The 20,671-nt window shown below is 47.5% G+C and overlaps 1 protein-coding gene across 4 annotated transcripts in view; it reads right to left on the bottom strand.

The window, feature by feature from the left end:
- Positions 1-507: 507 nt before the first annotated feature.
- SAMD4A (sterile alpha motif domain containing 4A) overlaps positions 508-20,671 on the bottom strand; it is a 119,428-nt gene continuing 99,264 nt past the window's right edge. For all 4 annotated transcript variants that reach the window (XM_063948383.1, XM_063948382.1, XM_063948384.1 and 1 more), the window contains 7 exons: positions 19,907-20,195; positions 19,108-19,193; positions 15,538-15,656; positions 14,049-14,277; positions 9,837-9,963; positions 9,102-9,185; positions 508-747 (listed from right to left, as the gene is read on the bottom strand). In XM_063948383.1, the coding sequence (XP_063804453.1) occupies positions 719-747; positions 9,102-9,185; positions 9,837-9,963; positions 14,049-14,277; positions 15,538-15,656; positions 19,108-19,193; positions 19,907-20,195 (963 nt within the window). In that variant the 3' untranslated portion in view covers positions 508-718. The remainder of the gene's footprint in view (positions 748-9,101; positions 9,186-9,836; positions 9,964-14,048; positions 14,278-15,537; positions 15,657-19,107; positions 19,194-19,906; positions 20,196-20,671) is intronic.

Below are 20,671 nucleotides of genomic sequence, written 5' to 3'. Positions count from 1 at the left end.
ACATCTTTGCCGTTACACAATGCAAACCGGCTGCTACTCCATAAGAGCTATAAAAGAACACACACACACACACACACACACACACACACACACACACACACACACACACGGACCCCCCCCCCAAAAAAAAACCCCTCTAAAACATTTAAGATACAGAATGCTTACCTGAAGTAATTATGTACCCTTAATATTTTTTTTATGTAAACGTGATAGTTTTTTTTCCTTTTTACGGTGGGGAAAAAACCCCAAAAACTGAAATGACATAAAACAGCCTACTTGTCAACTAAGCACCGCAAAGCAATGGCCGCCCCCTTCCCTTACCCCCCCCCCCCAATAGTTTGGTCACATGTACTGTCCCTGTGAATGGGTCTGACATGCATGTATTTGTCTGCTGGCAGCTACATTATTTCCAATCACAGTTCAAACGTTTCCCACTCAGAACAAAGTGCTTTTCATTCAGGAAACCCACCACATCTAAAAAAAAAAAAATATTCACTTTCCGCGTCATAACATATCAAAATAACTTTTTTTTTTTTTGCAAGCTCAGCTTATACTTTCCGCCCCTTTCTACTCTCCGCTGTACAATAATGGGAAACAAAAAAAGGCAAAATTGTGTTTGGCGCATCCAGGGGAGAGAGAGTTGGCGGTTTCAGACACTGGACCAGCAGTTCCGTGTGATACGTCCAGCGCTGCCACAAAGTACCGTTCCGTTTCGCTTCTAGATCGTGGAGGTTTTGTCTACGCCATCTGCGGAAGAAAAGTACAAAATAAATGGTTTTTGGAGGTGGGGGTGGAGTGGTTATCATATGACATGGGTCTATATGAAGGAACTTCATCAAATGCAGAATGATGCACAGGCAATCACCATAGAAACCAGGCAACAATAGAATGTGATTGGTACAGAACAGTGAAAAAGGTGCCAAAGGGTTTCTTGCCAAGGAATAGTCAGGCACCTACAGTCATCACTGTAGCGCACCTAACCCCGTCGTCATCACTATAGCGCACCTAACCCCGTCGTCATCACTGTAGCGCACCTAGCCCCGTCGTCATCACTGCAGCGCACCTAACCCCGCGTCATCACTACAGCGCACCTAACTTCGTCGTCATCACTGCAGCGCACCTAATCCCGCGTCATCACTGTAGCGCACCTAACCCCGTCGTCATCACTGCAGCGCACCTAACCCCGTCGTCATCACTATAGCGCACCTAACCCCGTCGTCATCACAGCAGCGCACCTAACCCCGTCGTCATCACTGTAGCGCACCTAGCGCCGTCGTCATCACTGCAGCGCACCTAACCCCGTCGTCATCACTATAGCGCACCTAACCCAGTCGTCATCACTATAGCGCACCTAACCCCGTCGTCATCACTGCAGCGCACCTAACCCCGTCATCACTGCAGCGCACCTAACCCCGCGTCATCACTGTAGCGCACCTAACCCCGTCATCACTGCAGCGCACCTAACCCCGTCGTCATCACTGCAGCGCACCTAACCCCGCGTCATCACTGCAGCGCACCTAACCCCGTCGTCATCACTGTAGCGCACCTAACCCCGCGTCATCACTGTAGCGCACCTAACCCCGCGTCATCACTGTAGCGCACCTAACCCCGTCGTCATCACTGCAGCGCACCTAACCCCGTTGTCATCACTGTAGCGCACCTAACCCAGTCATCATCACTGCAGCGCACCTAACCCCGTTGTCATCACTGTAGCGCACCTAACCCCGTCATCATCACTGTAGCGCACCTAACCCCGCGTCATCACTGTAGCGCACCTAACCCCGTCGTCATCACTGCAGCGCACCTAGCCCCGTCGTCATCATCACTGTAGCGCACCTAACCCCGTCATCATCACTGTAGCGCACCTAACCCCGCGTCATCACTGTAGCGCACCTAACCCCGTCATCATCACTGCAGCGCACCTAGCCCCGTCGTCATCATCACTGTAGCGCACCTAACCCCGTCGTCATCATCACTGTAGCGCACCTAACCCCGTCATCATCACTGTAGCGCACCTAACCTCGTCATCATCACTGTAGCGCACCTAACCCCGCGTCATCACTGCAGCACACCTAACCCCGTCGTCATCACTGTAGCGCACCTAACCCCGCGTCATCACTGTAGCGCACCTAACCCCGTCGTCATCACTGCAGCGCACCTAACCCCGCGTCATCACTGCAGCGCACCTAACCCTGTCGTCATCATCACTGTAGCGCACCTAACCCCGTCGTCATCATCACTGTAGCGCACCTAACCCCGTCGTCATCACTGCAGCGCACCTAACCCTGTCGTCATCATCACTGTAGCGCACCTAACCCCGTCGTCATCATCACTGTAGCGCACCTAACCCCGTCATCACTGTAGCGCACCTAACCCCGTCGTCATCATCACTGTAGCGCACCTAACCCCGTCGTCATCATCACTGTAGCGCACCTAACCCCGTCATCATCACTGTAGCGCACCTAACCCCGTTGTCATCACTGTAGCGCACCTAACCCCGTCATCATCACTGTAGCGCACCTAACCCCGTTGTCATCACTGTAGCGCACCTAACCCTGTCATCATCACTGCAGCGCACCTAACCCCGCGTCATCACTGCAGCGCACCTAACCCCGTCGTCATCACTGCAGCGCACCTAACCCCGCGTCATCACTGTAGCGCACCTAACCCTGTCGTCATCACTGCAGCGCACCTAACCCCGCGTCATCACTGTAGCGCACCTAACCCCGTCGTCATCACTGCAGCGCACCTAACCCCGTCGTCATCACTGCAGCGCACCTAGCCCCGTCGTCATCATCACTGTAGCGCACCTAACCCCGTCATCATCACTGTAGCGCACCTAACCCCGTTGTCATCACTGTAGCGCACCTAACCCCGTCATCATCACTGTAGCGCACCTAACCCCGTTGTCATCACTGTAGCGCACCTAACCCTGTCATCATCACTGTAGCGCACCTAACCCCGTTGTCATCACTGTAGCGCACCTAACCCCGTCATCATCACTGTAGCGCACCTAACCCCGTCATCATCACTGTAGCGCACCCAACCCCGTCATCATCACTGTAGCGCACCTAACCCTGTCATCATCACTGTAGCGCACCTAACCCCGTTGTCATCACTGTAGCGCACCCAACCCCGTCATCATCACTGTAGCGCACCTAACCCTGTCATCATCACTGTAGCGCACCTAACCCCGTTGTCATCACTGTAGCGCACCTAACCCCGTCATCATCACTGCAGCGCACCTAACCCCGTCGTCATCACTGCAGCGCACCTAACCCCGCGTCATCACTGCAGCGCACCTAACCCCGTCGTCATCACTGTAGCGCACCTAACCCCGCGTCATCACTGTAGCGCACCTAACCCGTCGTCATCACTGCAGCGCACCTAACCCCGCGTCATCACTGTAGCGCACCTAACCCCGCGTCATCACTGTAGCGCACCTAACCCCGTCGTCATCACTGCAGCGCACCTAACCCCGTCGTCATCATCACTGTAGCGCACCTAACCCCGTCGTCATCATCACTGTAGCGCACCTAACCCCGTCGTCACCATCACTGTAGCGCACCTAACCCCGTCATCATCACTGTAGCGCACCTAACCCCGTCGTCATCATCACTGTAGCGCACCTAACCCCGTCATCATCACTGTAGCGCACCTAACCCCGTCGTCATCATCACTGTAGCGCACCTAACCCCGTCGTCATCATCACTGTAGCGCACCTAACCCCGTTGTCATCACTGTAGCGCACCTAACCCCGTCGTCATCATCACTGTAGCGCACCTAACCCCGTCATCATCACTGTAGCGCACCTAACCCCGTTGTCATCACTGTAGCGCACCTAACCCCGTCATCATCACTGTAGCGCACCCAACCCCGTCATCATCACTGTAGCGCACCTAACCCTGTCGTCGTTATCACTATAGCGCACCTAACCCAGTTGTCATCACTGTAGCGCACCTAACCATCGTCATCACTGTAGCGCACCTAACCCCGTCGTCCTCACTGTAGCGCACCTAACCCCGTTGTCATCACTGTAGCGCACCTAACCATCGTCATCACTGTAGCGCACCTAACCCCGTCGTCATCACTGTAGCGCACCTAACCCCGTCGTCATCACTGTAGCGCACCTAACCCTGTCGTCGTCATCACTGTAGCGCACCTAACCCCGTCATCATCACTGTAGCGCACCTAACCCCGTCATCATCACTGTAGCGCACCTAACCCCGTCATCATCACTGTAGCGCACCTAACCCCGTCGTCATCACTGTAGCGCACCTAACCCCGTCATCACAGGAGCGCACCTAACCCTGTCGTCGTCGTCATCATCACTGTAGCGCACCTAACCCCGTCGTCATCACTGTAGCGCACCTAACCCCGTCGTCATCATCACTGTAGCGCACCTAACCCCGTCATCATCACTGTAGCGCACCTAACCCCGTCGTCATCATCACTGTAGCGCACCTAACCCCGTCATCATCACTGTAGCGCACCTAACCCCGTCATCATCATCACTGTAGCGCACCTAACCCCGTCGTCATCATCACTGTAGCGCACCTAACCCCGTTGTCATCACTGTAGCGCACCTAACCCCGTCGTCATCATCACTGTAGCGCACCTAACCCCGTTGTCATCACTGTAGCGCACCTAACCCCGTCATCATCACTGTAGCGCACCTAACCCCGTTGTCATCACTGTAGCGCACCTAACCCCGTCATCATCACTGTAGCGCACCTAACCCCGTCATCATCACTGTAGCGCACCTAACCCCGTCATCATCACTGTAGCGCACCCAACCCCGTCATCATCACTGTAGCGCACCTAACCCTGTCGTCGTTATCACTATAGCGCACCTAACCCCGTTGTCATCACTGTAGCGCACCTAACCATCGTCATCACTGTAGCGCACCTAACCCCGTCGTCATCACTGTAGCGCACCTAACCCCGTCGTCATCACTGTAGCGCACCTAACCCTGTCGTCGTCATCACTGTAGCGCACCTAACCCCGTCATCACAGGAGCGCACCTAACCCTGTCGTCGTCGTCATCATCACTGTAGCGCACCTAACCCCATCGTCATCACTGTAGCGCACCTAACCCCGTCATCATCACTGTAGCGCACCTAACCCCGTCATCATCACTGTAGCGCACCTAACCCCATCGTCATCACTGTAGCGCACCTAACCCCGTCATCACAGGAGCGCACCTAACCCTGTCGTCGTCGTCGTCGTCATCACTGTAGCGCACCTAACCCTGTCGTCGTCATCACTGTAGCCTCTTCTTATCATCTAAGTCTAAGCTGTTATATCACACAGTCACTATTAAGGGTTTATCTCTCTCCATCTCCGATTGCATTTGGAATAATTATCTGAAGACATTTGTGCACGGAGGCTGTAGCAAGTATCCTGTGCGTAGTACTCCTGCTCAGTAGCTAGTATCCTGTGCGTAGTACTCCTGCTCAGTAGCTAGTATCCTGTGCGTAGTACTCCTGCTCAGTAGCTAGTATCCTGTGCGTAGTACTCCTGCTCAGTAGCTAGTATCCTGTGCGTAGTACTCCTGCTCAGTAGCTAGTATCCTGTGCGTAGTACTCCTGCTCAGTAGCGAGTATCCTGTGCGTAGTACTCCTGCTCAGTAGCGAGTATCCTGTGCGTAGTACTCCTGCTCAGTAGCTAGTATCCTGTGCGTAGTACTCCTGCTCAGTAGCTAGTATCCTGTGCGTAGTACTCCTGCTCAGTAGCTAGTATCCTGTGCGTAGTACTCCTGCTCAGTAGCTAGTATCCTGTGCGTAGTACTCCTGCTCAGTAGCTAGTATCCTGTGCGTAGTACTCCTGCTCAGTAGCTAGTATCCTGTGCGTAGTACTCCTGCTCAGTAGCTAGTATCCTGTGCGTAGTACTCCTGCTCAGTAGCTAGTATCCTGTGCGTAGTACTCCTGCTCAGTAGCTAGTATCCTGTGCGTAGTACTCCTGCTCAGTAGCTAGTATCCTGTGCGTAGTACTCCTGCTCCGTAGCTAGTATCCTGTGCGTAGTACTCCTGCTCAGTAGCTAGTATCCTGTGCGTAGTACTCCTGCTCAGTAGCTAGTATCCTGTGCGTAGTACTCCTGCTCAGTAGCTAGTATCCTGTGCGTAGTACTCCTGCTCAGTAGCTAGTATCCTGTGCGTAGTACTCCTGCTCAGTAGCTAGTATCCTGTGCGTAGTACTCCTGCTCAGTAGCTAGTATCCTGTGCGTAGTACTCCTGCTCAGTAGCTAGTATCCTGTGCGTAGTACTCCTGCTCAGTAGCTAGTATCCTGTGCGTAGTACTCCTGCTCAGTAGCTAGTATCCTGTGCGTAGTACTCCTGCTCAGTAGCTAGTATCCTGTGCGTAGTACTCCTGCTCAGTAGCTAGTATCCTGTGCGTAGTACTCCTGCTCAGTAGCTAGTATCCTGTGCGTAGTACTCCTGCTCAGTAGCTAGTATCCTGTGCGTAGTACTCCTGCTCAGTAGCGAGTATCCTGTGCGTAGTACTCCTGCTCAGTAGCTAGTATCCTGTGCGTAGTACTCCTGCTCAGTAGCTAGTATCCTGTGCGTAGTACTCCTGCTCAGTAGCTAGCATCCTGTGCGTAGTACTCCTGCTCAGTAGCTAGTATCCTGTGCGTAGTACTCCTGCTCAGTAGCTAGTATCCTGTGCGTAGTACTCCTGCTCAGTAGCTAGTATCCTGTGCGTAGTACTCCTGCTCAGTAGCTAGTATCCTGTGCGTAGTACTCCTGCTCAGTAGCTAGTATCCTGTGCGTAGTACTCCTGCTCAGTAGCTAGTATCCTGTGCGTAGTACTCCTGCTCAGTAGCTAGTATCCTGTGCGTAGTACTCCTGCTCAGTAGCTAGTATCCTGTGCGTAGTACTCCTGCTCAGTAGCTAGTATCCTGTGCGTAGTACTCCTGCTCAGTAGCTAGTATCCTGTGCGTAGTACTCCTGCTCAGTAGCTAGTATCCTGTGCGTAGTACTCCTGCTCAGTAGCTAGTATCCTGTGCGTAGTACTCCTGCTCAGTAGCTAGTATCCTGTGCGTAGTACTCCTGCTCAGTAGCGAGTATCCTGTGCGTAGTACTCCTGCTCAGTAGCTAGTATCCTGTGCGTAGTACTCCTGCTCAGTAGCGAGTATCCTGTGCGTAGTACTCCTGCTCAGTAGCTAGTATCCTGTGCGTAGTACTCCTGCTCAGTAGCTAGCATCCTGTGCGTAGTACTCCTGCTCAGTAGCTAGTATCCTGTGCGTAGTACTCCTGCTCAGTAGCGAGTATCCTGTGCGTAGTACTCCTGCTCAGTAGCTAGTATCCTGTGCGTAGTACTCCTGCTCCGTAGCTAGTATCCTGTGCGTAGTACTCCTGCTCCGTAGCTAGTATCCTGTGCGTAGTACTCCTGCTCAGTAGCTAGTATCCTGTGCGTAGTACTCCTGCTCAGTAGCTAGTATCCTGTGCGTAGTATTCCTGCTCAGTAGCTAGTATCCTGTGCGTAGTATTCCTGCTCAGTAGCTAGTATCCTGTGCGTAGTACTCCTGCTCAGTAGCTAGTATCCTGTGCGTAGTATTCCTGCTCAGTAGCTAGAATCCTGTGCGTAGTACTCCTGCTCAGTAGCTAGTATCCTGTGCGTAGTACTCCTGCTCAGTAGCTAGTATCCTGTGCGTAGTACTCCTGCTCAGTAGCTAGTATCCTGTGCGTAGTACTCCTGCTCAGTAACGAGTATCCTGTGCGTAGTACTCCTGCTCAGTAGCGAGTATCCTGTGCGTAGTACTCCTGCTCAGTAGCTAGTATCCTGTGCGTAGTACTCCTGCTCAGTAGCGAGTATCCTGTGCGTAGTACTCCTGCTCAGTAGCTAGTATCCTGTGCGTAGTACTCCTGCTCAGTAGCTAGTATCCTGTGCGTAGTACTCCTGCTCCGTAGCTAGTATCCTGTGCGTAGTACTCCTGCTCCGTAGCTAGGGTAACACCATATAAAAGAGGTTAATCAGCAGCTCCTTACAGGTAAATTGCCACTGGTGCTAGAATCTTGAGATGAAGCAAATTAAACCATAGAGGGCTGCGTCTTTGCGTGCGTTCAGCTTCCATAGCAGCGCAGTTTTTACCGAAAGCTGCTCATTTTATTTTACTCCTCTCCCGAAAATAAACCCCACCATGAACACACTTGCAAATGCAACAACTACATCAAATGCATATACTGTAAAGGGATATAAGAAAGTATGCATTTTGCAGTTTAAAGGAGTATTGATTTGTTTTTTTTAACGAGTGTTTTTAACGCATGTGCGTAGCCTTACATAACTTCCATCCTCAGTGTAGTGGACCTTTAAATGGACGGGCGGTGGACACCCTTTGACCGCAAAGGATTTTGCCGTCACTGTATTTAACAGACGTGTACAGCAGAGCAGACATTTTCAGACAAGGCTGGAGAAGGTCAGACGGTGGAATTGCTAAAAGCCGTTTAATTACGGGGCATTGCTCGTTATTTAACTTGAGCGCTCTCCACGGTATCAGGACAGCACTTAATGCATAAAAAGGAATTGTTGTCCTGGTATTAGTGAGCAGGAGCGGACAACCCAAGCTCTCCATGGTGTACAGCGGTTGGCACAGGAGCTTACGATCTGTGATTAAAATCAACCTGGAAATTCGGAGGTTGCACACAGAGTCTCAGTAAATGCAAAAATAAATAAACAGCGGTATAACTAGTCCTGGCGGCACACGCCATTTAAGCTTGACCATTCCGCAGCTATAAATCCACCGAGATTTCCTCCTGCAGCTCAGGGCCCACAGACTCACACAAAGTACAGACATGATGTTTTGCTAAGCAAACCCCCGTCCTCCTCTCCTCTGGCCTCGCATACCTCATTCCCAACCGCAAACTGACTTTGGCAGCTGCGGAGACCCATTCTATCCTTGCACTGCCCAAACCCCACCTTTCCTGCTGCAGCATTCAGAGGATCAGACTCTCCGTGTGCCGAACGGTGATTTCATTGGACGGATTTACAAAGCCGGCCAGAAAATAGACATTTTGTGCATGTAGCGCTCCTAGCAGACTTTCCACTCGCAGGCTGTCTCCTCCCGGGTATTTTTAGCTGTGCTATATTTGAAACACTTACCACCCAGAGCATGCTCCGTCATACTCCGACACAAAGATTCCAGCCGGTTATTGATATCTGGCTCTGTCGCTGGTACCTGGAAATCTGAAAAGAAAAAAAACAAACCCACTGTAATGCAGAATACGGATCCGATCCAGGACATAATCTACAGGTTACCCTGGGGCTGTTCTGCGGACCGCGGAATAGAAGACAATGGGAGCGGATGACTAATCAATAAGATAATGACATTACAGTGTTCTCAGGGTCAAATGGTACAACAATACGCCGCTGCTGCACTACGCTTGTTTATTCATTTTCTACAGGGATTCAGTTATATACAGGCGATATACTGTGCATTACAAGAGCTTTATAAGTCCTCATGAAATGTTTTGATCATACTAAAGCCCAGATTTATCAAGCCATGGGGAGTGATAAATTGCGCGGCGAGAAAGTACCAACCAATCAGCTCCTGTCATTTTTGAAACACAGCCTGTAATATGGCAGCCACCCATCGCAGAGGCCAGGCAGTCTCCGAACTACGGTGGTCTCTTCCCACCCCCTAAACAGCGTAGACATGCCTCCATTTTTCCAAATGGAGCCCGTCGACGCTCCTGACACGGAATTAGACACCGCCAGTCTGATGCCGGCCTGCGCCCTGTGCCGCAGGACCCGTTCCCGCACACGGGTTTATTTTTTTGTAGGCAAGCAATATTGTTAGCGCATTCAGGTCAAGCACAGAAGTGACTGCACGCTTACCTGGCTGCTGAAACATGAGCATGGTCTGCGGGGAGGTGTGGACAGGCAGCGAGCGCGTCCTCTGCACGGAGCTGTGCGTTCGGCTCGGCATGCTGTTACTTCCTCCAGGGTTCGCAAACCACATATTCTGAGGTGTAAAGAGAACGGAAAACAACACTAGTCACCACAGACACTGATTATTGCACTTATGACATACAATATATATATATATATATATATATATATATATATATATATATACACACATACACACATATATATATACACTCACCATAGCAAGCTCACTTATCCCCACCCTATGAGTGGTGAGTGCAGACATTGCACCCTGCTTCTTGGGTGGCGAGAGCTGTCGTTTTATATTTGTTTGTATAAAATTATTTATATATATATATATATATATATATACATACATACACATATATACACATACAGGTTGTGTATCCCCTATCCAAAATTCAATAACCCACATTTTTGGGTCCCCTACTGAGATAGTGATATATATATTATATATTATGTGTATATACAGGTATATTATATAGATATATGATATAATATATACATATATGTGTCATTATCTCAGTAGGGGAACCAAAAAATGTGTGATTTTGAATTTTGGATAAGGGATACTCAACCTGTATATATATATATATATATATATATATATATATATATATATATATAAATATTCCATAAATCAATCAGCGGCACTCAGAGACTGGAAACAGCGGTAAATAAAGTGCTAGTGCTTTTAATCCATGTAGGCAAAAATAAGTGGATTAAATACATGGATTAAAAGCACTAGCACTTTATTTACCGCTGTTTCCAGTCTCTGAGTGCCGCTGATTGATTTATCGAATATTCATGGATACTTGTTTCCAGAAGGCACCGGAGCAATATCAAAGTTTTTATGGAGAGTGCCGATCCGAGCCACACTCTATATATATATATATATATATATATATATATATATATATATATATATATACACACACACACACACACATACACACACACCTCTTTCTTCTCTGTCTCCCCCTCTTACACCGTCACTCTCTACCCCTCATCTGTCAATTTCTCTTATCAGCACTTGATTTTATTATATAGCTTTTCCTTAGCATTACTTTTTTTCTTTTTTCAGCTTTACCATTGCAATTTTTTGGTACATCCTCACCTTTTCTTCTCTACAGAGTGTTGTTGTTTTATTGTGTGTGTGGCCTGCGCATCACTTTTCCTTTTCCTCTATAGATACGCGCTTTAGGTTGTGAATAAGATGATGTCTTGGAGGGTCCATGTTTTCATCTTTAGGCGGGATGTGATGAGTAAGTTTGGGAAATAACAGAAGTGTTGGAGACTAGGGTTCAAGTTTGCCAGAGGTCTGGGATGCCGGCGATCGGTGAGGTTTTTTTTTTCTTTTTTAAGGGGCAATCATTTACAAGATATGGATTTGCCTTATAAATGTATTGCTGCTTTAAACACCCCCCCCCCACCCCCCCTTCAAATGAATAATAATGATTGAATAATTAAGGAAAGAAAGAGCTTTACATCCATCAGGCATTCTGTAACTATGATGAACTTCTAGCAATTGTTGTCAAAAATCTAGGGGGTGAATTTACTAAAGCTTCTAAAAATGAACAGTGGTGATGTTGCCCATACGATCCAATCAGATTCTGTCTTTCAATTCTCTATTGCATCCTACAAAATGAGAGCCTGAATCTGATTGGTTGCTATGAGCAACATCTCCACTTTTCAATTTTAGAAGTTTTAGTAAATATACTCCTAGGCAAGCAGATGTGTTTTGTAGACAGGCGCTAGGAAAATAGTTAAAGGTGTAAAAGTAATGGGCGCTAGAGTTAGTTTTTTTTGTATACTCGTAGTTAAAACTTCATATTGTATACGTCAATCCTGGATTGCAATTTTGGGAATGTTACCACTGACTCGTTAATCCTATTTTAACGCACTGTCTTTATTAAGGTGCAACAACAAAAAGTTGCAGGGCGTGATTAAGACCTAAAAAGTTAGCAGGACCCCATGAATCCATATTGCCCATTTATCTGGCAGCCAGTGAGAGCTAAAAAATGGATTTACTGTAAACCCTGCTGCTCTGTTCCCAAGCACAATTTCTTACAGAGACGGTTTCCCGTTGCTACTTAATCCGCACTCTGGGCCTAATTCAGACCTGTTCGCTGTTGTGCGAATTCGCACAGCGGCCAATTATTGAATGACTGCGCATACGTACGGATCATAATCCGCAAGCATGACGCCAAAAAGCAAAAGAAGCCTTTTTTTTTTTTTTACAGGAAGCGGGCGTTTGGGGGTGGTAACTGGACGTTTTCTGGGAGTGACAGGAAAAACGCAGGCGTTCCCAAGCGTCTTCAGAGCGGGTGTGTGACGTCAGCTCCGATCAGCCTGTTTGTATTACACTGTAGGAGTAAGTCCTGGGCTACGCACAGACTGGAAAAATCATTCCATGGTGAGTGACTTGTAAACGGATTTTTGTCGGCTGTCTGCTGAAGCTTTCGCACGGCGTACGCATGCATTAGCACACTTGCACGAGGCTGGGTTTTCCCTCTATTTAGGCGGCGGCTATCTGATCAGGTCTGAATTAGGCCCTCTGTCCATTAATAGCACGTTTCGGCGTCAGTGGCGTTTTCCGAGAGGCTCTGCACCTGGCTTTTTAGTTTTTTTTTTTCTTGCTTCAATACTGAAAAGCTTCTGTCATCCCTTTCAGTACCTCTCGCCGAGCGGGGAACACAGGAAATGCCTGCAGTTACTTCTCACTGATTTTTTTTCTACATTTCTTTAAAAGGATCCAGACATGAGGGGGGAAAATATAGAACGTGGTTAAGTAATCGTGTGTGTGTACGGGAAGGACTGACTGCGCTGATTTTACTTTCAGTGATGCACAGTTTTCCAGTCTCGCTTCAAAAACAGCAAAACAACCGCGAAAGAAGCGGATTTTACTCTAAAACAGACTGGGATAAATATAGATAAGAAGAATTACACAGGCCAGCCAAAAAAAAAAAAAAGGGTTTCGTTGCCAAGGATATCTGAACAAATTTGGGGTATTTTGGGGTTGCTGATTACAAAAATGAAAGTAGTTTTTTCCCAACTGGCTCTAGATCAAAAGCGATGTCATTTTCGGAATCAGCACAGCAACATTACCCCAAAATTACTCTAATAAGCTTGCCTATAAAAGGAGTGTTGATCAGTGAAATATTTCAAGTCCAATTTGAGTGTCTGCTTCTTATCTCGTCTATTTAAATGCATTTGTATGGAAGCCATTGGGGCGAGGGGGGAAGTATTTTGAGCCAGTCTGTTAGGAAGCCCTTGATTGGTCACATAATAACAGGGGGAGACTGGGGTTTTAGGCTGAATGAATGTTCCAAAGCACCTCTGCTCAAACCTTCATAGGTCATGTGACGTAGTTAGCGAATCATAACTTACAGCTAGAATCTAAACCCTAAAGCTAGTTACACACTGGCAGGTAGCCAGCCTCTTGGCGGGTGTGTATCCCTGGTATTTCTGTGAATGCTGGGCAGCAGAGCCGATGGCTGATATATCGGAAGATATATCGGCGTATCGAGCTTTGTGTGCGGGCCGGTCCGCCGACTGTCCTTACACTTGTTGCACATACCGCTGGTGACTGACATCTCAGCTGGGTGGGGTGAGATATTTAAATGCCCACCCAGCTGTGATGCCTTGCCCCGTCACATCGTCAATATATCCGAACAACCGTTTGTGCCCGTTTTGCGGCTTTTGGTAGCAAATGGCTGGCTGTCATTTGCTCCCAGACATTACCAAATTTTCGTTCCAACCAGCCAGATTGGACAGATAATCTTATAGTGTGTATCCAGCTTAACGGTACATGTTTTCCAGGTCTCCTCACAGAATCACAAATGAAATAATTAGACCCCCCAGTCAGTAATGACAACACCTGTGCTCCAGGAATGAGATCTGGAAAACATGCCCTGTTCTAGTGTGTCCCGAGGACTGGATTTGAAAAGCACTGCTTTAGGGGTATATTTGAAGCAACTGTGGCACAAAATCGTAAACGCTCAAGTGGAATCTGCGTAGTGATGCAATAGGCGGAATCCCTTGCAAGGTCATCAGGCTCTGCCGAGTCAGCCCACACCTCCGCTATAGGGGTGCGAGCCCTTTTTTAAACCTAAATAACAAAATGGAGCCAATTAAGCAGGAACCCATTGGACCAACCTGTCTCCCTTGCTTCAGCATTGCAGGATTGCTGGAAGATGTTCGCTGCGTTGCTCCCAGGAGGCCGCTGGGACCCAGCAAACCAAGGCGGGAGCTGGGGAGGTTTCTGGATGGGATCTGGAACTGACGTGGGTTCCTTCTCGCCATTCCCGCGCCTACAGATCCAGCTGTGGGCAAGGAGTTAGACTGTCCGAAGCCTCGGCTGCCTGTGAAGACGTCAATGCTGGTCCTGTAAATTGTCACATACAGAAGTTTAGAAATCATGCAATCAAAAGCCTAAATTAATAAAAAATGAAATTTCCTCAAAATATACGGCAAAAACCTGGGACAGCTGAGTGCACGGTGCTTTGCTAGCAGCGATGCATACCATGTTTTCTGCATTGCTTGGCGATGTTCTTAATTAAACAATTGAATCTAACGGTAGAATATCTTCCCATATGATTCTCTGCAGGTTTGCAAGAACTTTCGGCAAGTATAAATATATAAAAGCGTAATGTTCCCACGGATTAGCCGTCATTTAAGGAGAACAGGTGGTGCAAAACAGGACAACTGCCCATGTGGCTAGCAGATCCGTGGCTAGTCTCAATCATTTGTGTGGACTGTTTTTCTGGGATGCAGCACAGATGGCGTAATGGTTAGCATTACTGCCTCACGGCACTGAAGTCATGGGTTCAATTCCCACCATGGTCCTAAGTGTGTGGAGTTTGTATATTCTCCCCGTGTTTGTGTGGGTTTCCTCCGGGGACTCCGGTTTGCTCCCACAATCCAAATATATACTAGTAGGTTAACTGGCTCCCAACAAAATTAACCCTAGTGTGAATGTGTCTGTGTGTACATGTGATAGGGAATATAGGGGCAGATGTATTAACCTGGAGAAGTGATAAACCAGTGATAAGCGCCAGGTGATAACGCACCAGCCAATCATTACGGTTTTGAAAAATAACTTTTAGGAACTAACTGGTTGGTGCGTCATCAGCTTCCAATTATCACTGCTTTAACCCTTCTCCAGGCTTAATACATCTGCCCCATAGAGTACAAGCTCCACTGGGGCAGGGACTGATGTGAATGGCCAAATATTCTCTGTAAAGCGCTGCGGAATATGTGTGCGCTATACAAATAACTGGTAATAAATAATAATAAATTAATTGACCACAGGGTGCGGTTCTCTGTCATGTATTTTTTGTTTATTTTTATATATATATATATATATATATATATATATATATATATATATATATATATATTTTTTTTTTTTTTTAAGCTCAATGATGCCAGAAGCGACTATCGTTAATCCTGTGCAAAACGCATTATCATCTGGCCTTTATATCTCCAGCACAGCATTTGCAATGTATGCACTGGAATTTTTACTGCAAAAGAAAAACAAAACAAAAAAAAAACCTGGGGACAGAGCTGGGTTTCCCTGGAAGCTGATGAAATGCAGTCACTAAGGTAATTAGCACAAGGGGAGGGGGATCCAATTTCAACCTACTTTCTCTGCTGCCGGTACCCAGCAACATCCAGGAGGGTTTTCCGTGGAAATGACCTGTACAGCTTCTGTACTTGCTGTTTCCATGACAACAGCCTCTTCTTCTGAGTCTCCGTGAAGGCCTGTGTGCCGCACACAACGCATCGTTATATTATTTTCATTATTTTATCAGACACTGCTAGAGAATCAAACACAGCTTTCACTAAATAAAGATAGAAAGATCCCCCCCGCCCCCCGACTTTATAACAGGTATCCGTTTTCCAACACTTATAATATAATTACTCCGTGACAAATGCTTCAGGCTCCTGCAAACAGGTTTCAGCCCTTAACTATGGCGGCCACTAAGGGAAAACAAGTCTAAAACATGATTTTTAGACAGGATGTACTAAAAATGTGATTTTATTAAGATGTGAGAGGTGCTTTGTTATTATAATTCATGCGCGGTTTACGTCGTCCTTTTCCAGGATGCTGCCTTGTAGATCGTTACAGCCGGCAAGCGCCACGGCTTCCAGTAATTAAGAGAGCGAAAGATCTGCAAGCGGCAACATTACAGGATAGACGTGGCAAAAATAAAAAAATCTGTTTTCTTATATATGACTAGGGTCAGAGAACCTATTGTGAGATGTATTAAGACCTGAGCATTTGGGAGGGTCTCTGTGCAGCCCATGGCGGCACCTGTGAGCTTAGATGGTACGCCACTGTATGATGGGAAATGTTAAAGTGAAATTATTTTGCAGGAGTTAAAGCAATCTGCAGCCGCCGGCTTAGCCAGGGCTGACCCCTGAAATTTGCCACCTACACCCATTACACTATCCTGTCCCAGAACACACAACATTGGGGGTCATTCCGAGTTGATCGCTCGCTAGCAGTTTTTAGCAGCCGTGCAAACGCTATACCGCCGCCCACTGGGAGTGTATTTTAGCTTAGCAGAAGTGCGAACGAAAAGGATCGCAGAGCGCCAGCAATAAATTTTTGTGCAGTTTCAGAGTACCTCAAAACCTATTCAGCGCTTGCGATCACTTGAGACCATTCAGTTCCGGATTTGACCTCACAAACCCACCTTTGCGTTCGCCCAGCCACACCTGCGTTTTCCCTGGCACGCCTGCCTTTTTTCCGAACACTCCCTGAAAACGGTCAGTTGACGCCCAGAAAGCCCACTTCATGTCAATCACTCTGCGGCCAGCAGTGCGATTGAAAAGCATGGCTAGACCGTGTGTGAAAATACATAGTTTGTTGTACCCGTACGTCGCATGTGCGCATTTTTTAGCCTGATCGCTGCACTGCGAACAAATGCAGCTAGCGATCAACTCGGAATGACCCCTATTGTGCGTTAGTGTGCTTTCCTGCAGGACGGAGCAATAATAAAAACGGGATTACACTCGGATGCATAGCGCAGCGGCAGACGTTTATGCAGAAGCGCAGATGATCTTTGCAGTATTCCAGCTCAGCTAACACATCAACATGAAGGTGGTTATAAAGTGGGAACATGCAACCACAATGAGCATCAGAGTGCAGATTATAGCAAACTAGCTGAATACCCGTGCTTCACTACGGGATGAGCATGGTAAATTAGAATTCTAGTTGTACATTAATTTACGTTGGTTGGAGATCTGGTATATAGGCATATCTTGCTTCCCTGACCCACTTTATGTAGTGGCTGGACCCCTTTTTGGTCCCCCAAGGGACCCTGCTCCTCCCACTATATAACTCTCAGTCTGTGGCTGCTGCCTCCATTCCCCTCCTCACATCATATCACTGCCCCTGTCACATGCAGCCCTGTCCTCACTGACACATCACTCATCTCCTGATATACGCTGTGCTGCTGGGGACACTGCTCCTCCCACTATATAACTCTCAGTCTGTGGCTTCCTGCTGCCTCCATTCCCCTCCTCACATCCTGTCACTGCCCCTGTCACATGCAGCCCTGTCCTCACTGACACATCACTCATCTCCTGATATACTCTGTGCTGCTGGGGACCCTGCTCCTCCCACTATATAACTCTCAGTGTGTGGGTTTGTGCTGTCTCCATTCCCCTCCTCACATCATGTCACTTCCCCTGTCACATGCAGCCCTGTCCTCACTGACACATCACTCATCTCCTGATATACTCTGTGCTGCTGGGGGACCCTGCTCCTCCCACTATATAACTCTGTCTGTGGCTTACTGCTGCCTCCATTCCCCTCCTCACATCATGTCACTGCCCCTGTCACATGCAGCCCTGTCCTCACTGACACATCACTCATCTCCTGATATACTCTGTGCTGCTGGGGACCCTGCTCCTCCCACTATATAACTCTCAGTCTCTGGCTTCCTGCTGCCTCCATTCCCCTCACATCATGTCACTGCCCCTGTCACATGCAGCTCTGTCCTCACTGACACATCACTCATCTCCTGATATACTCTGTGCTGCTGGGGACCCTGCTCCTCTCACTATATAACTCTCAGTCTGTGGCTGCTGCCTCCATTCCCCTCCTCACATCATGTCACTGGCCCTGTCACATGCAGCCCTGTCCTCACTGACACATCACTCATCTCCTGATATACTCTGTGCTGCTGGGGATCCTGCTCCTCCCACTATATAACTCTCAGTCTGTGGCTTCCTGCTGTCTCTATTCCCCTCCTCACATCATGTCACTGGCCCATGCAGCCCTGTCGTCACTGACATATCACACATGTCCTGATATACGGGTAAATTTACCAAAATGGGAGTTCTATTTAAGATGGGATGTTGCCTATAGCAACCAATCAGATTCCAGGTATTATCTTCTAGAAGGTGCTAGATAAATGAGATGTATAATCTGATTGGTTCCTATGGGCAACATCCCATCTTAAACAGAACTCCCATTTTAGTAAATTTACCCCATAGTCTGCGCTGGTGGCCCACTCCTAGGGGTGCTAGGGGTATCTTACCCCCACAGTGTTTGTTCCCAGATTGTAAGTCATATGTGTACCAAGTTTGGTGTAAATTGCTCCAGGTTCTGGAGTTATGCTGATACATACATATACACATACATACATACATACAATTTTTGCGATTTCCATGGATGGACAGTGACATTTGTAAAACCGGTTCTTAGTAAGCACCTGGGACCTAAGCAGAAGCTACCTGCCAAGTTTAAGAGATTTTGTGATGAATCAGTGAGTCAATCTCCCTTTTTGCCACATATACATTATATATATATATATATATATATATATAGTACTGATGTAACTCTCTGATACTGGTGCAGTGCCTTGCACTCGGCAGTATGCAGCATTAACCCCATCGGCTAGGCCTTTAGATACAACAACAAGCTGATCACGAGGACTCTTGTAAAGCCACATTCCCCGGGACTGCACAGATCAGAGACCTGTTAAATTGAATTAAGGAGCCATTTATCACTATATACAGTAGCATGGTCTGTAATAGTACTGTACATCAACTCTTCAGTGTGAGGTGCTGCGTTCTGCAGTTCTTCCTTATAAGCCAATTTTATGCAGAAGTTTAACCAGAACTGGTTACTGCATTGATCATACGAGCTTCTCTGTCAAGTTGAATGTTGTTACATCTACATCACAAGGATGTTACCTACTTCATGAATAAGGCATTTGTCGATCAGCTGTAAATAGGAGCTGATGTTTTCCTCGTCGGCTCTAGAGACCAGGAGCTGTGTACAAACTGAAAGAGAGTAAAGGTAATGCGATGCGAGTATGAGGCCAATCTGAACCCAATGAAATTGAATGGACTTACTCAAATGGGGGTCTATTCATGAAGCAGTGAAAAGTGTGGAGAAGTGAGCCAGTGGAGAAGTTGCCCATGGCAACCAATCAGCATTGAAGTAACCTTTATAATTTGCAAACTACACAATTGTACGGAGCAGCTGATTGGTTGCCATGGGCAACTTCTCCACAGGCTCACTTCACTTTTTTCACTGCTTCATGAATTACCCCCTTAATCCCATATGCTAAACGCACCAACCTCATTTTAACAGTTTCCACAGTTATTTCTGATTAAAGCCTACATAGAACTGCAGAGTGAATTGGCCTATGGATTATAACCAATAGAATGTAAACGGAAACCAAGAGAATACTAATTAATCATTGTCTAAATCACAGACGTCCCAATAGGGAATTCAACACACAGACTTTATATATACTGATATATGTATACATACAAACAGTCATACTTGCAGCACTGATATCATACAGGACATTGCACGGAGTTTCTTCAGCACACAGATTTTATTAGTTAACGTATAAATTGCAAATATATAAGCAACGGGTGGTATTCATGTGACCGCCGGTCAGCTGACCGACAGTCACATGACCTCCTCCACGAGCCCGACGGCTCACTTTCCCGATGGTCGGCATGCCACCATAAGCAACACTTACCTTTACCCATAACTCTCGTAAACTGTCCTGGAAGATCCCCTTCAGGTAGCGGGACTCCCCCACTTTCACCCTCGCAGTTGCCCATATGGTGCGGTTGCAGCCCCCCAGAGGCAGAGTCTTTGTTCTGCGATCCCTGCCCGTCATTGCCAATTAAAGAAGTCTGAGAATCGGGCTCCCGGTTGTGGTCGTCTGCACTGGCATTTTGTGAGGAGTACGCTTTGATTGGAGTAAGAATCATCTGGTGAAGCTCCTGCAGTGGGACACGCAAGTTGCCCCCTTCTAGGATGTCCTGTGGATTATACAATGCACATAACACCCTTTACTTATGGTCAAGGGGGATGATATTCAAGTGAAGCACCTTGTAGCTTTCAGTTATGGGAATAGAACAAAACAAAACTAAGAAAAAAAATCCCTGAATGTCCATTGTAATTACAGAGGTTATCTAACCCCTGATGAAGTCCTAAAGTCTACCAAATGGACGAAACGCGTAGGAGAGGGCTATTTTGAGAACAGATCTCCTCATTTGCAATACTGTTGGTGTTAATCTGGTTTGAACTTGCCCTTTTAATCTTCAGAATCTCCATGACCTCAGGGAAAAAAAACATTCTTCATTGAGCTACTACATATAGACGCTCAATTTGGTTAGTATTCGTTTCTCAAAAGTAACCTAAATTATACTGCACTATATGGTGGCTGCTTGCTTTGGAAGTCTTCTTTAATCCCTAAGGATGATGAGTGCTGAGGACACAAAGATTCTATACCGAA

The sequence above is a fragment of the Pseudophryne corroboree genome, chromosome 12, assembly GCF_028390025.1.
Source record: "Pseudophryne corroboree isolate aPseCor3 chromosome 12, aPseCor3.hap2, whole genome shotgun sequence".
NCBI lineage: Eukaryota > Metazoa > Chordata > Amphibia > Anura > Myobatrachidae > Pseudophryne > Pseudophryne corroboree.
The sequence above is the reverse complement of the archived record's forward strand: the minus strand, read 5'-3'. Positions and strand labels throughout refer to the sequence as shown.